The 17,509-nt window shown below is 42.8% G+C and overlaps 1 protein-coding gene across 1 annotated transcript; it reads right to left on the bottom strand.

The window, feature by feature from the left end:
- Positions 1-1,775: 1,775 nt before the first annotated feature.
- Positions 1,776-3,262, bottom strand: LOC145138797 (dof zinc finger protein DOF3.6-like). Its single transcript, XM_079072820.1, has 2 exons — positions 3,085-3,262; positions 1,776-2,868 (listed from the first exon to the last, which is right to left on the bottom strand). The coding sequence occupies exons 1-2, from the start codon at positions 3,136-3,138 to the stop codon at positions 1,912-1,914; spliced, it is 1,011 nt and encodes a 336-aa protein (XP_078928946.1). The 5' UTR covers positions 3,139-3,262; the 3' UTR covers positions 1,776-1,911.
- Between the last annotated feature and the right edge of the window lie 14,247 nt (positions 3,263-17,509).

Here is a 17,509-nt window from a genome sequence, read left to right as displayed (position 1 = left end):
AAGTACATGAAAACCCTAAAACTAGTAAGTCAAACGGTCTTCTTAATTATCATTATGCTGCTAAACAAATTATATGGATTTGAGAAACGAAACCAGCTACTTGTGAGGTGTTAATATTGCCATTGTTAACTCATGTATTTGATTCTAAGATCTGCTAAACAAAAAAAGCAAGATTCATAATTTGAACTGTTTTACTAATGCTAAAAAAGCTGCAGAGCCACATAAACAACATATTAATCAAGTTATAAGTAGAATATGTAGTATAAAGATGGGAAAATGATAAAGCTAATTTGAATCTTTGTCGCTAATAAACAAAAGCAAAGTGAGATATATATAGAAATCAAAGGATCAAACTTTCTCGTGTGTCGAGAAATTCTTACATGATCTAAATGTACTTAAAAACATGTTTAACCATATACAGTCAGATCAACCAAACCAAAACCAAACCACTCCATGGATTTCCGAGCCAGAATCAACCAGACATCCAGCCACCTTCTCTCTCTCTCTCTCTCTCTCTCTCTCTCTCTCTCTCTCTCTCTCTCTCTCTCTCTCTCTCTCTCTCTCTCTCTCTCTCTCTCTCTCTCTCCCTGTACTAGAGGACGGTTGCGACAAATATATTTTAGGTTTTTTGATTAATATACGTACGTAACTTTAAAAGAATTGATAACATCAAGACAGAAGAATTGATGATACCTAGACAGATACGAAGCAACTAATGGAATGATGTTATGCCAACTCAAATGTGTTTCTCTCTCTACTGGTTAATTAAGGGGTCGGAGAGATGGTGCTTGGGTATATAACACTTTATTGGGCGAGGGGTGTTGTGTGGCTTGTTGGTGCTTTCAATAAAGCAAAAATCTAAGCTTGCCAGATTCCTTTCTTTTTAGACTGCAAAAATCACTCTTGCATAACACATTTCTTTTCTTTTTCCCATTTTATTTGATAAATTACCCGCCTTCACTTTAGTTTCGTAATTATGATGGTGGAAGATTTTCGTTCAAACTACACACTCTTTTACTTTTTCAACACACGGATGAGATGAGAAAGAAGGCACTCAAGATGCAAAGAAAACCATGTGTTTTGTTTTTAACCTCATTATCACTCATCATTAACCTCTCTTTCTCTTGAACATATATAGAGATTAATATACAAGGCTGTAATATTTGTATCTCTTTTGTAGTGGTTTATAACTTTTAAGGAATTATATATACAACATGGTCTTACTGTTGCTCTTTTTAACTTCTTACATATCTTCTTGACCAATTAGTCCCCATATATATGCCACTTAATTAGAGGCCGATCCTAGTCATAACGCTTCGTAATCGTGTGCAGTTTTCCCCATAGTTATAAAGAGAATTATTTTTTAAAAGAGAATGCATGTTTCACTGACTTAAGCCAAAATAAATGCCCCACTCCAAAAAGTCGGTAGCCAGAACTTGCAAGAATTGTGTGTTATAAGCTGGCTTCTTTCTTTTACGTTATTTATTGAACATGAAGACGTCACTTCGCTAACATGTGTTTATAAGAGTAATGCATATATATATGTCCATGGAAAAATCTGCTGATCAACATCACTAATATATAGCATAATCAACATAATAGCACACAATTGTACACATTAATGGTGAAACACTTCGCAAGTACATGGAATTACCTCTCATACACATTAACAGAATTAACCAACACCATACCATCACATTAAACTTAACATAATGTATACCTACCATTGATTCTCCTCCAGTTCTTCAGCGGCTAATTAACGTTGAAATGTGGAATCTTAATTGATCAACCATATTACATTCAAGCTTCGAATTAGCTAGGGTTTGAAATCCAAGTTAAATTACTTTATAACATGCAACGTTTAACTGAATCATCCTCAATATGCATATCGATCCCCTAATTACCCCAAGATCATAGGAAATGTGTAGTGGGAGTAGTCGTGCTGACACCAGAAAATTCTGCCCAGGAATTTCCAGCCCATGATTGTTGGTTGGCATTTTCCAACATACCCAAAAACTGCCTTGATAAATTTAAGCCTCGATTGTCTTCTACCTTCACCGGGGGATCAATCTGAGAAGTATCGATCCTGGAATTCTTTAAACTTATGTCTCCTCCAACCATTGAAGATGATTGTGCTTCGATGACACCTTCATTTTGATAGTTAAATAGACTAGAATTGTTGGTTACCTCAAATCCAGGCAAGAAAGGCACTCTCCAATTCTCATTCCCTCCAATTGATAGAATGTTGTTGAAATGATTGCCACCTGAGCTACCACTTCCTATTTGAAAATTTCCGATTTCACTTGGAGGCTGAAATCCACCAATACTGGAGCTAAGATTGCCACCAGCACCTCCATATTGACTAAGAGAACTCATGAAGGGCAAGTGAAGTGAAGGTGGATGATGGAGTTGACTACTTGTCATATTCTCTGAGCTACTTCGTGGAGGACTTACACTTAGGGATTTAGGCGCGCCTGATTGGCTTGGAGATTTCGAGCTTCTGCTTTTGCTACTTCTTTTGTTTCTCCTACAGCCACCACCAACAGGAACATTTCTTAAAGCACCTCCTCTAGTCCAGTAACGCCTGCACGTCTTGCAAAAGTGTCGAGGCTGAGTGAGGCTATAGTTGTTGAAGTAGCAAAATTTCGTGTTGGTGGAATCACAACGCGGGCAGTTTAGACCTGGCTCTGGCAAGGGTAGTTTGGCTAACCTAGCTCGATCAACCATAGATCCTGGTCTGGTCAATCCTTCTCCACCTCCACCTCCACCACCACAAGGTTGTGAAGGCGGCGGTGGAGGTGGAAGATTAGGGTTTTCACTAACACCACCGCCGACACCTCCACTTCCATGATTGTTTGATTGCTGAAGCTGTGAAAAAACAACCGAAAATAGAATGAAAACCAAACAAAGAAAGGATCATGGTATATTCAACAAGAGATTTGAAGAGGAATATGAATGAGCATATATCATCTTTTTTACATAAAGCACTTGAATTCCTTTTATTTTTGATTGGATGAATCGAAGAAGTAATTAATATAAAAGAGATTGATCATGTATCAAAGGGAGAAGTCCTAAAGATCATACCTGATGATGCCAATTGTGGTGATCAAGATAGGGTGGAACAGATGAGAAAACCATGATTTAAATTTGAGCTCTCTTTTTCTCTTTTAGAAAGGTTTCAAGGGTTTTTTTGGAAATATATGGGGGTGGGGAATCAAAAACAAGAGAATAAAACACAGAGAAAAGAGAAATTAATGGGAAGGAGAGGAAGGATAAAAAGAAGAGGCTTTTGTTTTGCTTAAATTTCCTTTTATTTTATTCACAGTTTTGCATCTCTTTTTGTATTTATTATTATGATTAGGGTTTTTGGGAGTGAGTGGACGAAGTTTCTTAGCCTTTAAGCTTTCTCAGAGTGACACTCTGTGACACACTTAGTGCTCGGGTAAAAAAGAGACATCTGACCCCTCCATGCATATATACATATATACTATATATATATACATGTGTATCTATATGTACATGCATAAAATAGTTTGAGAGAGAGGGATGCATGTATACATATGCATCTAAAAGTGTGTATGTGTGAAATATCATTGTCTTCTATGCAATATAAGGTGGCATGATGGTGGGGATAAAGGTTCTTACGTAATTATAATATCATAAACCAGAAATATGGAGGAGTCCACTTCAGATTTTCATCAAGGCTAAGCAAACAAGTGTACAACTCCATAAAATGATGTTTAATTAAGTAGTTTTTTTTCTAAGTTATAATTAGGGCATTTATCATGTATTAAACTCATTAGACTCATTAGAGCTTAATAGCTTGTTATATAATTATTTTAGTTTTTCATATAACTTATCCATTTTTATCTACAATGCATTATACTCTATAACATTGAATTAAACATATTTTTAACAATTAAAAAGTTTCACTTTTCCTATAGAAAAGTTCAATGACCATTGAATTTTATATTCATTGAATGTCAATATGACATCCCATGATGCCTCAACGAGCACGACTTTCTACTTAAATGTTAGTTTGCGATCTCAATTTCTTCCATATTATGCTTCCACACTTTTTAAACAATTTGAACCCATGGCTGGTTTCATCCCTTGCCATAATTAGAAGACAAAACTAACAAAGACCAAAATGACACCATGTAACAACAATGTTGCTATGCGTGAAGTAATTACATCATTTATTTACAGTTCTTATCATAATATGATATTTGACTGTTTTTTCTTAATAGTAGTAGAAATAGAGCGTAAGTTTTTTTTTCTCTAAAAACATGGTCTAGCCATCTTAAACTTGTATTATTGCATCTTGGAACCATATGGGATACAATTGCTTGAATGAATGACAGTTTCAATTTTAATTTTTACTTATATAGAAACTTTTTCTTTCTTACCGATGATAATGACCAGGAAACATGCATCAAGATGGTGAATTTAACATCAATTACCATATGGATGACTCGAAAAATGGAGTTTTTAGCTCAGAAAACCCCATAGAGGTGATGCTCCTTACCAAATTTAGTAAAAACCCCTTTGGCACATATCACAAGATTTTCTGCTTTGGGTCATCCAACCAAAAAACGTCCCTGCATTGTCACCAATCCACCCACTCAGGCACACTTAACCATATAGTTTGTATGGTATTTGCTGCCTTCATGGATTTAAATGCATTGTGACAGGGAGTATATTCACACCCCTTTCAAGAAATGATACGTTCTCATTCTCAGCTGATGTGGGATCAGGTACATGTAGCCACCAACCTTCACCCCCTTTATAGGGTTCGACGTCCCTGTCGAGCACATCGATTTATTCTCTAGTTCTGATACCATTTGTGACGACCCCTTTGGCACATACCATAATATTATCCGCTTTGGGTCACCTTATAGGAAAACTTCTCACTAAAGTCACCCATCTTGCCACTCGGACATGCTTAACCAAATAGTTCTTATGGTATTTACCACCCTCACGAATTTAAAACATGTTTTTTAGGAAGGTATCCGTACTCCTTTCAAGGAATGTTTAGTTATCCTTCCCTGATGTGTACGAATCCTCGAGGTATGGAAATTAAAGTAATTTTTGGAGTTTTGTGTTGGCTACAACGTGGTGGATGTGTCCCCACGATGTGGTATCGTAGCTTAATCGCGTATCCCAAATTGGCCGCCACGACGTGGCAATATATTGACCACGACATGGCGTCTATTTTTGGGCAAACCCTAATTTCATGTTTAAGGCCCTATTTAAGGGAAGTGATGGCTAGGGTTTCCTCTATCCTCACCCTCCATCACCTCCAAGAGCCTTGAAGAAACCTTAACCCTCTCTCTCTCTCTCTCTCTATCTCTCTCTCTATCTATCTATCTCTCTGTCATATTTGAGCTTACCTTTGGTGTTGTAGTGCACTTTGAAGGAAGGATAAGAAGATTTGGTGCAAGGATTAAGCAAACAACACCTCCCATCCTTAAGATCATTTTTTGGACCATTTGTAAGGATTCATGCTTTCATATTTAAGGTTTATTCTCTTAGATCTAGGTTGTTTTAGCCCATTATGGTCCATGGTTTTGATTAGAGTGAGTATATGTAACATCCGGATTTCCAGGTATAATATTTTAAGTATTTATTTTAAAATATGTGGAGTGACTTGACGAGTTGGTGCCTCAACTCGTCAAGTAGAGTCGCGACTGGTGACGTGGATTAATAAGTGGACTCGACGAGTCCGTGAGCCGACTCGCCGAGTCAGCGCTGCTGAAGGAAACCCTAATTTATCGAGCTTGTGGCTTATTTAAAGGCCCTTATGGCCTCCCTTTGCGGCCACCTTCCCCAGAGAGAAACCCTAACCTGCCCTTTTCATTGTATAGAGAGAGAGAGAGAGAGAGAGAGAGACCATCTTGAGCATTCTTGAGCTTTTTGGAGGAAAGATTGGAAGAGTTTGGTGGATCTAATCAAGAGAAGGCCGTGGATCTTGCATTCTTCTGTCATTAGCTGCTATTCAGAGGTAAAAAGCTCTCATCTTGACCTCTTGTTCGTTAGATCTCATTTTTGGGAGCTTTTAGGGTTTTCTCTCAAACATATTGTGTTCTTGAGCTATTTGGGCATGGTTTGAGGTTAGAACCTCAGATCTGGACTAGAGAGGACCTTGAGGGTCCAAAGATTCGAACTTTATTGAGTTAGAGGTAGGTCCCCATGCATTTGACCTTCCTTGGAGCTTGTGATGGCATTATGGAGCATTTATGCCATGCATGGTCATCAAGATCGAACATTTACGTGACTTTTGGGTATTAGGAGGCTAGATATAGAGGTTGGAGTTGCAGATCAGACCTCAGACGTCCAAATGAGACATCCAGATGAGTCGACTCGCCGAGTCTATGAGATGACTCGACGAGTCGGATCGGGTTGCCCCAGCGATTCGTGACCCAGTGATAACCCGTCGAGTTAGGGGTTAACTCGACGAGCTGTGTGAGACCCATGGAAGAATTCAGAGGATACGAGCGGACTCGACGAGTCACCTGAGTGCACTCGGCGAGTCGGGTCAACTTTGGCTGTTAACTCATATTGACTTCTGTTGACTTGAGAGTGGGTCAATTAGGAACATTGAGACCATGGAGGGGTAAAATGGTCTTTTAACCATCCAAGAGAGTAGAAAGAGAAAAGAGGACTTTAGGTGTAAATGAGGAAAAGAGGGATATTGATTGAAATGTTTGTCTAATGTGTTAGGCGGAGGCTAGTTCGGGATTCTCGAGTGCGTGTCTATTTCCTACTAGCTGTGAGGTGAGTCTTCTCACTATACATTACCTAAAGCGGTGTTTATGTGTGACCAGAGGGTCGTATGTATTCACTTGAGTTATGCATTTTGTTGTATGGTATCTATGATATAGTATGTGATATTTAGACCGGACCGGAGGGTCCAATGAACTATGAGACCGGAGGGTCCTCACTTAGACCGGACCAGAGGGTCCAACGAACGGTGGGACTAGAGGGTCCCACTGAGACACATTGACCAGAGGGTCTTCCAGAGCAATAGCCTCGAGTGGCTAACTACTTGTGCATGGTATTTTGGGCAACTCACTAAGTTTTATGCTTACCGTGTTACGTGTTATGTGTTTCAGGTACTTCCGAGGACCGCGGGAAGGCACCGGCGTGATTGTACACATCTGTTCGAGATTACATTGAGGATTCTGGGAATTGACTTTTGTTATGGATGTATGTTGACATTAAGACTCTTACGATTTTCATGAAATCTAATATATGAGTTTTATATGTTTTAAAAATGAAAAATTTGGTTGAAAAATTTCGTCGTTACAAGTTGGTATTAGAGCCTTGGTTTGAGGGATTCGGATGCACATTCGGGTATGTCTGGACTCAAACTGAGGATTTGAGAAAGTTTTCCAAGAGAAACGATTTTTCAAAAATGAGTAAGAGTTTCTAAGAGAAAAACGAGAAGGAGCAATGTGTACAATCAGCTAGCGCCTGAACGGTGATTTTCCCAAAATACCCTCACTTTCAGTATTATGAGATATTTATGAGATATTATGAGATACGATATGCATGCTAGAGATTAGGCTAGGTACTTCATATTTTAGGACCAGAGTGGCCTGATTTGTGATGCCTTAGCCTAGGAGTTACTGCTACCTGTGATTTACTTTGAGTACGAGTATGTAGCAGAAATGTGCTTATGAGAGTAGCCTATGTTCGGCGAGATATAAAGTACTTGCGATCTGGAATCCTAGGAGGAGGACTTGGGGTGATTACAAATGCGGTGTGGAAGGTAGTATTGGGCCTGTACTACTGGAAGCACCGGGTCAGTAAGCAGTCCAAGTAAGAATCTTTAGGATTACTAAGGAACAAGTAGGGTCGAGCGATCGAGTGTGAGTATACTCGAGCGAGTCTCTGATTATTTTGTGTTGTATTTCAGAGATATCATGGTGGGTACACGCCACAACCCAGGGGGCAGTGGTACCAGTGACGAGGAGATTCGTAGGATGATTCACGAGGAGGTGGCCGCAGCCATCCGAGCAGAGATTACCGAGATGTTTGGGTCTATCAAGACCAACTTGATTGAGACATTTGATGAGCGTTACGCTGCGATTACCGAGGCGGCTGCTGCTGCAGCCACCGCAGCTGTCGCTGCTGCCAGGCCATAGGCGGGTGACTCGTTGCTGTACCGGGAGTTCAACAACACGAAGCCACCGGCGTTTGACGGGACTCAGGACCCGATTGCCGCGATGAGATGGATCTCCAACATCGAGGGGTGTTTCTACACTTGTTCCTGTCCGGAACATTTAAGGATACGGTTCGCGCTGAGCCAGCTTCGCTTGGGGGCCAAGGACTGGTGGAAGTTCGTGACAGCCAGCTTCACTTCTGTGGAGCTCACTGCAGTGTCTTGGGAGAGGTTTACTACTATGTTTCGAGATGAGTATGTTCCCCCGGTGGAGAGGGAACGGTTGGCCCAGGAGTTCTTGTCCCTCAAGCAGATGACAGAGTCTGTGACAGTGATTACGAGGATGTTCCATGAGAGGGCGATGTTCTGCCCTGAGCACGTGTCTACCGAGCAGGCACGTATGAGCCGATATTTGAGTATACTGAGGAGGGATATTCATGAGTTCGTAGCGAACTCGACATACCGGACATTTGATGAGCTTCAGGTAAATGCCCGGAAGAGGGAGATTGAGCCGGAGAGTCAGGCCAGAGAGGAGGCGGAGTCTCAGGGGAGGGATAGGTGACTGAAACAGTCTCAGCCGGCAGCCAAGCGGGCAAAGCCCGCTGATTCGAGATCTGGAGGCCAAAAGGGCCGCACTTGTGGAAAGTGCGGCAAGAGTCATGAGGGGGTGTGTCGAGCTGGTGTTTGCTACAAGTGTGGCAAGGAGGGGCATATCGCAAGGGATTGCCCCAAGGGGTTTGCAGTTTGTTTCCACTGTAACCAGACCGGCCATCTGAAGGCCGAGTGCCCACAGCTGCTACAGGGATCAGCACAGGGATCTGCCCCTGCTACTATACGAGCTACAGAGAGTCGGCCAGTGAAGGCCGAGGTACCGAAGGCTCGCGGGAGAGCTTTCCAGCTGACAGCAGAGGAGGTCCGCGCAGCAGCAGATGTCGTGGCCGGTATGTGTTATGCATAGGTACTTTTCTTGTGAGTTCTGTACCTGCCTTGGTGTTATTTGACTTGGGTGCGAGTCGATCCTTCGTATCATTAGCATTTAGTCGTCACATCAGTATCCGACGAGAGGCGCTGAGTTGACCTCTGAGAGTCTCCATAGTCGATGAGCATGCGGTGTTTGCGACTGATGTGATCCGGGAATGTGTACTTGAGATTTTTGGAGTTGAGTTTTCGATAGATCTTGTACCGATTGCGATGGGGGATGTCTGTGTCATCGTGGGCATGGAATGGTTGAGTCGATTCGGAGCTATGTTCGACTGCGAACGTCAGTTGGTGACCATACGAGACCCTAGTGGGGGAGTGCTTACAGTATACGGCGAGGGTACCCGATCTGGGTCGGCATTTTTCTCGGCCGCCAGAGCGAGACAGAGTCTACAGCAGGGTTGTAAGGGTTTTGTAGCATATGTGATGGATACGCGAGTTGCTGGCAAGAGATTGAGTTCTATCACTGAGGTTCCGATAGTGAGAGAGTTTCCAGATGTTTTTCCCGAGGAGTTCCCGGGTGTGCCTCCCGAGAGGCAGGTGGAGTTTCGGATCAATTTTGTTCCGGGAGCGGCGCCTATTTCCAAGGCCCCTTATCGTCTTGCGCCGCCTGAGATGCAGGAGTTATCCTCGCAACTTCAGGAGCTGTTGGGGAAGGGATTCATCCGACCGAGTAGCTCGCCGTGGGGAGCGCTGATCCTTTTTGTCAAGAAAAAGGATGGTTCACACCGGATATGCATTGATTACCGGGAGTTGAACAAGCTGACGGTCAAGAACCGTTATCCGCTTCCGAGGATCGGCGATTTGTTCGATCAGTTGTAGGGTACATCTTGGTTTTCCAAGATCGATTTAAGGTCTGGATACCATCAGATGAGAGTCCGCGAGGAGGATGTTCAGAAGATGGCCTTCAAGACTTGCTATGGGCACTACGAGTTAGTGGTGATGCCTTTTGGGCTCACCAACGCATCGACAGCGTTCATGGATCTCATGAACCGGGTGTGCAGGCCTATGTTGGATCGTTCGGTGATCGTGTTCATCGACGATATTTTGGTGTATTCGAGATCCAGAGAGCAGCATGAGGAGCATTTGCAAGAGATTCTTGGAGTGTTGAGATCGGAGAGGCTTTACGCCAAATTCTCCAAGTGTGATTTCTGGTTGCGGGAGGTCCAGTTCCTGGGACACCTCGTAAACCAGAATGGGATATTGGTCGATCCGGCCAAGATTGAGGCAGTTATGAGATGGGAAGTACCGAAATCCCGTACCGAGATCAGGAGTTTTCTGGGTTTGGCCGGCTACTATCGGAGATTTATCAGGGTTTTCTCCAAGATTGCCGTTCCCCTCACCAGATTGACCCGGAAGGGCGTTGCTTTTACTTGGGGTCCTGAGCAACAGACCTCGTTCGAGACTCTTCGCCAAAAGTTGTGCGAAGCCCCGGTGTTAGCCCTTCCCGAGGGGATGGAGGATTTTATGGTTTACTGTGATGCATCCATATCTGGGTTGGGTGCGGTGTTAATGCAGAGAGGGCACGTGATAGCCTATGCATCGAGGCAGCTGAAGCCTCACGAGATGAGGTATCCCACCCACGATCTAGAGTTGGGGGCGGTGGTGTTCGCCCTCAAAATCTGGCGCCACTACTTGTACGGGGTTCGGTGTACCATATACACGGACCACAAGAGCCTGAAGTATCTCATGGATCAGCCCAACCTGAATATGCGCCAGAGGAGGTGGCTAGATGTGGTGAAAGACTATGACTGTGAGATCCTGTATCATCCAGGAAAGGCTAACGTGGTAGCCGACTCCCTGAGCCGCAGATTAGAGTGCACCCCGATCCGAGATGTGTGTATGAGGATGACCGTGATGACTCCGGTCTTGGATACCATACGAAAGGCCCAGGTGGAGGCCGTGAGACCGGAGAACCGTAAGATGGAGCGGGTGATTGGGCAGGTGTCCGAGTTTGTGACGGACAGCCGAGGACTTATGACTTTCCGAGGGCGAATTTGGGTGCCCTATACGGGCGGAGCTCGGCGTATACTGATGGAGGAGGCGCATAGATCGAGGTTCTCGATCCATCTCGGGGCCACTAAGATGTATTTGGACCTGAAGAGAGATTACTGGTGGCTCTGTATGAAGAGGGATATTGCCTGGATAGTTGAGAGGTGCTTGACCTGCCGCCGGGTCAAGGCAGAACACCAGCGTCCACATGGTCCATTGCAGCCTCTGGAGATTCCCCAGTGGAAGTGGGAATAGATCTTGATGGACTTCATCACCAAGTTACCGAGAACTGCGCGTGGAGTTGACGCGATTTGGGTGATTGTGGACCGGCTGACGAAGAGTGCTCACTTTCTTGCTATCAGTGAGAGCTCTTCTGCGGAGCGATTGGCTGAGATCTATGTGAGGGAAGTGGTAGCACGACATGGAGTGCCGATCTCTATCGTATAGGATCGAGACGTGCGTTTTACTTCCAGGTTCTGGAAGAAATTTCATGAGGAGTTGGGCACGCGCTTGCATTTCAGTACTGCGTATCACCCTCAGACAGACGGACAAAGCGAGCGGACGATCCATACGCTCGAGGACATGTTACGGGCATATGTCATGGACTTCGGAGGAAGTTAGGACACCTACATACCATTGGCTGAGTTCTCCTACAACAACAGCCATCATTTGAGTATTGGTATGCCTCCTTTCGAGCTCCTGTATGGGAGGAGGTGTCGGACTCCCATTTGTTGGGGAGAAGTGGGGCAGAGGGTGATGGGCAGCACAGAGATAGTGCTGAAGACGACCGAGCAGATTCAGCAGGTCAGACAGAGGTTACTGACAGCCCAGAGTTGCCAGAAGAGTTATGCGGATAGGCGGCGATCCGAGCTAGTGTTTCAGGTCGGAGATTTTGTACTCCTGAAGGTATCCCCATGGAAAGGGGTGATCCGGTTCAGGAAGCGGGGCAAGCTGGGGCCCCGATATATCGGTCCTTGTAGAGTGACCGCCAGAGTGGGTAGGGTAGCATACCAGTTGGAGCTACCTGCAGAGTTAAGTCAGATTCATAACACCTTCCACGTATCCCAGCTGAGGAAGTGTGTGGCCGATGAGACGGCAGTAGTACCGCTAGAGGACATTCAGGTGGATGCGAGCCTGAATTACATTGAGAGGCCGATCGTGATCTTAGACCGAAAGGTGAAGGTTCTAAGGAACAATGAAGTGCCCCTGGTTCAGGTCCAGTGGCAGCATCGGAGGGGATCCGATTTAACTTAGGATTCGAAGTCAGAGATGTGAGAGCAGCATCCTAAGTTATTTGAGAGACAGGACTTCGAGGGCGAAGTCTGATTCTAGTGGGGGAGAATTGTAACATCCGAATTTCCAGGTATAATATTTTAAGTATTTATTTTGAGATATGTGAAGTGACTCGACGAGTTGGTGCCTCAACTCGTCGAGTAGAGTCGCGACTGGGGACGTGGATTAATGAGTGGACTCGACGAGTTCGTGAGCCGACTCGCCGAGTCAGTGCTGCTGAAGGAAACCCTAATTTCTCGGGCTTGTGGCCTATTTAAAGGCTCTTATGGCCTCCCTTTGCGGCCACCTTCCCCAGAGAGAAACCCTAACCTGCCCTTTTTGTTATATATATATATATATAGAGAGAGAGAGAGAGAGAGACCTTCTTGAGCATTCTTGAGCTTTTTGGAGGAAAGATTGGAAGAGTTTGGTGGATCTAATCAAGAGAAGGTTGTGGATCTTGAATTCTTCTGTCATTAGCTGCTATTCATAGGTAAAAAGCTCTCATCTTGACCTCTTGTTCGTTAGATCTCATTTTTGGGAGCTTTTAGGGTTTTCTCTCAAACATATTGTGTTCTTGAGCTATTTGGGCATGGTTTGAGTTTAGAACCTCAGATCTGGACTAGAGAGGACCTTGAGGGTCCAAAGATTCGAACTTTATTGAGTTAGAGACAGGTCCCCATGCATTTGACCTTCCTTGGAGCTTGTGATGGCATTACAGAGCATTTATGCCATGCATGGTCATCAAGATCAAACCTTTACGTGACTTTTGGGTATTGAGTTGCAGATCAGACCTCAAACGTCCAAATGAGACATCCAGATGAGTCGACTCGCCGAGTTTATGAGATGACTCGACGAGTCGGATCGGGTTACCCCAGCGATTCGTGACCCAGTGATAACCCGTCGAGTTAGGGGTTAACTCGACGAGCTGTGTGAGACCCTTGGAAGAATTCAGAGGATACGAGCGGACTCGACGAGTCACCTGAGTGCACTCGGCGAGTCGGGTCAACTTTGGCTGTTGACTCATATTGACTTCTGTTGACTTGAGAGTGGGTCAATTAGGAACATTGAGACCATGGAGGGGTAAAATGGTCTTTTACCCATCCAAGAGAGTAGAAAGAGAAAAGATGACTTTAGGTGTAAATGAGGAAAAGAGGGATATTGATTGAAATGTTTGTCTAATGTGTTAGGCGGAGGCTAGTTCGGGATTCTCGAGTGCGTGTCTATTTCCTACTAGCTGCGAGGTGAGTCTTCTCACTATACATTACCTAGAGCGGTGTTTATGTGTGACCAGAGGGTCGTATGTGTTTACTTGAGTTATGTATTTTGTTGTATGGTATCTATGATATATTATGTGATATTTAGACCGGACCGGAGGGTCCAACGAACTATGAGGCCGGAGGGTCCTCACTTAGACCGGACCAGAGGGTCCAACGAACGGTGGGACTAGAGGGTCCCACTGAGACACATTGACCGGAGGGTCTTCCAGAGCTATAGCCTCGAGTGGCTAATTACTTGTGCGTTGTATTTTGGGGAACTCACTAAGCTTTATGCTTACCGTGTTATGTGTTATGTGTTTCAGGTACTTCCGAGGATCGCGGGAAGGCACCAGCGTGATTGTACACATCTGTTCGAGATTACATTGAGGATTCTGGGAATTGGCTTTTGTTGTGGATTTATGTTGACATTAAGACTCTTACGATTTTCATGAAATTTAATATATGAGTTTTATATGTTTAAAAATGAAAATTTTGGTTGAAAAATTACGTCGTTACAGTATGTGGAATAAAGTTCGCAACTTTATGACATTTTCGAGTCCCATTAGCATTATATTCTACGGATTTAACAGTTGGATGTGGTTTGTGAATTTTGTATGAGTTTTTGGTCAAATTTCCACCTTTTGACATAGCTTGGATAAACTACATGCATGGGGCATGCATGTCCATAAAGTTTAGATTTTTATGAGCCTTTGGTGTTCCTAGAAGCTTTCTGGAAAGTATAAATTTAGGGCTTAATGGATTAAGGTCTGAATCCATTAGGTTGTCCAAACCCGAAAACCACAACGTGGCAGGTAGGCTACCACGACATGGGGATTAAATAATCCAAGATTATTTTTTCGGCTAATCTCCATGACGTGTCTAAGGTTTGGCCACAACGTGGTCAACATCTAGAGTTAACTTTGAATGTTGACTTTATGACTTGGTTGACTTTTGGTCAATTGGATAGTTTTAGAAAGTTGACTAAGGGTTTACCTTGTATGGTTTATTAGGAAGTGTATAGCACCCGTTAATTGACTGTGAGAGCTAGTTTTAAAAAGTGGACTAAGGGTTTACATTATACTATGTAGGCTCATAGATTGTCTTTGTGACTTTTGCATGAAAGACCATGGTTAGATCACAACACATGTATGAAAGACTGTGGTTGGATCAAAGCACATGTATGAAAGACTGTGGTTGGATCAAAGAATTTTTATGAAAGACTATGGTTGGATCATAACACTTGTTTGTCTTTGTGACTTGCATAGAAGACCATGGTTGGATCATGAAAGAAAGGTTATGGTTGGGATTTGATTTGGAAGTGATTGTAAGACTATGGTTGGATCATCGCGTTCACGTATGGTAGAAATACACCCATAGGGTTGGGCCCACTGATATGTATGGTATGTGGTATTTTGGGGAACTCACTAAACTTTGTGCTTACAGTTTTGTGGTTTAAATATTTTTCAGGTACTTCCAGTTCAAAATGGAAGGGTCCGACTTAACTGCACGACATCCCCTGATGACTTTTCCGCACCAATTATTACCATTTTACTCTGATGTTTGATAGATACATTTTACTATAATTAGTTTTGAACAAATGTTTGTATGTATTTGATGGTTTGAAAATGAAAATTTTATTAGTATTTTTAGGACGTTTCAAGTTGGTATCAAACCTTGGTTTGAGGGATTCGGGCACACTCTCGGGTGCGTCAGAACTTAAATTGAGGAATTATTATTTTTTTAAAAGAAAGTAAATTTTCTACAAAGATTTTTACAAAGAAACGGGTGCGATGTGTGAAATCAGCCGAGCTCAAGTAAGTTATTCCTAAAATACTTATATATGAGTATTATGCGTTTATGTGAATTGCATGCTAGAATAGGGCTAAGGATACCTTCGGGAATTGCGTGATAGATTTGTCTGATATGTATGATGTCTTGTAGCCTAGGAGGGATTGGATGTTATGCTTTACTTAGAGTCTATATTGAGAAAGTTAATTGTTAAGTGAATGCACAAAAATTGTATACGATTATGATCGTAGAGCCTTAGAATGATTGATTTAGCCTTATTTCCTGCTCCTTGTCTGGTTCTGGGCTTAGGGTAGAATCATTATTCGAGAGTCTATTTGATCCCTTATTGTGTATAATTTGCATGCATATGACAACCTTGCTGTTGGTAGAGGTTCCTAGTATTACAGATGCAAGTGAGACGAGAATTCCCAGGAGAGCCTATGGAGTGTTGTAGCAAGATTTGAATGTTTTTTAGCATAGGGCTTATGAGAGTCGCTATTGTAACATCCAAAATATCAAGGATTTTTTTTTATAAAATTCAACCAAAAACCATAATTGTTTACAAAACAATGTTCCCAAATGTAATAATCTCAAACAGAGTATCCCAAAGCCGAATATCAAAAAAATCAGAAGAATGTGCACGATCATGCCTTCGATTTCCCCTTATCATCTGAAGAACCTGAAACATAAAACTTAAACTATAAGCAAAATCTTAGTGAGTTTCCCCCAATTACCACACAACATGACATATACAAATAATACATATTGGGTCCACAACCTCCCGGTTAGATTACCCCCGGTCCACAACCTCCTGGTTAGATTACCCCTGATCCACAACCTTCCGGTTGGATTCCCCAGGCCTACAACCTCACGGTAGGATTGCCACCGACCCATAAACTTTTGGTTGGATCGACCAGGTTTGTTGACTAGCAGAACAAAGCAGTATAATCTCAAACTAACCATGCTATGTCGACATGTAAAAAAATATACACATAACAACAACCAGATAGTCGTGCAAAACTTAACAATTCACTATAGTATAACAACATTCCAAACCATAATACTCAATCTACTGGGTCGACATTGGTACCTTCGACCCGCAAGTACAGTGAAAGCAAACTCACCTCACAGTCTAAAGATAGTTGAACAAAACACTGCTCCAAATACCAGCTCTACCGGTCACCTATACATCAAATAGTGACTAAATATCAGGCTACAACCTAAAATACCCAAAAAGCCCTAAGTTAAACTCAGTGAAAATCAAAAGTCAACTCCAACTATTAGCCACATCATGGCTACAAACCGCCAAAAAAGAAGGGGCCTTAGCCCGGACGCCACGACATGGTAGTCATGACCACACCATAGCAATCATGGCCACGACGTGGTCACTGTTCCTCGAACAACTTAATGGATTAAGTCTGTTTCTTCGATTATAAGAGCTCCAATGCCCAGGTCTGGTCCATTTTAGGGTCTAAATGGATAAAGTTTCAGACTTTAACCCTTAAGACCCTCCAAGGAGCAAAGATCATCTTTCTAAGTCCAAAAAGAGCAAAAGCACAACAAGGCTTAAGCAATAAGATCTTAATGCCTATAGTCCTTTCGTTTGAAACTCGGTTCGATGCCTAAATAACATTCTAAGTCATAAAGTTTCCAACTTTATGACGTTGCATTACTATAAAGTGACCAAATCTTAAACCTTAACATTTCATAATGCTTTAAGCCACCTAATACATGCATGGAGGAAAGTGAAGGGTCAAGATCCCACTTTTATAATTATAAACACTCCAAAACGTTCAAAAGGACAAATCATTTGGTCTTGAGTAGTCCATACTCATATAGACCAAGAATACGAGACTAAAAGCAAATAAATTCTAACACTAGCAAGATCTAAAGAGATAATCATTATGTTCAGAACTTTATACCTCTTGGGGGTTGCTCAAGAAGTGTACAAATCAGATCTACATATATTGGAGCTCCTTCCTTGCTTTTCAATGGCTTACTTCCTTCTACAATGGACACCAACACCAACAACGAACTCAAAACACCACTAACG

This window comes from Lactuca virosa, chromosome 9 (genome assembly GCF_052849685.1).
Source record: "Lactuca virosa cultivar CGN04683 chromosome 9, Lactuca_virosa_CGN04683_v6, whole genome shotgun sequence".
NCBI lineage: Eukaryota > Viridiplantae > Streptophyta > Magnoliopsida > Asterales > Asteraceae > Lactuca > Lactuca virosa.
This window is presented reverse-complemented; position numbering and strand designations above follow the sequence as displayed.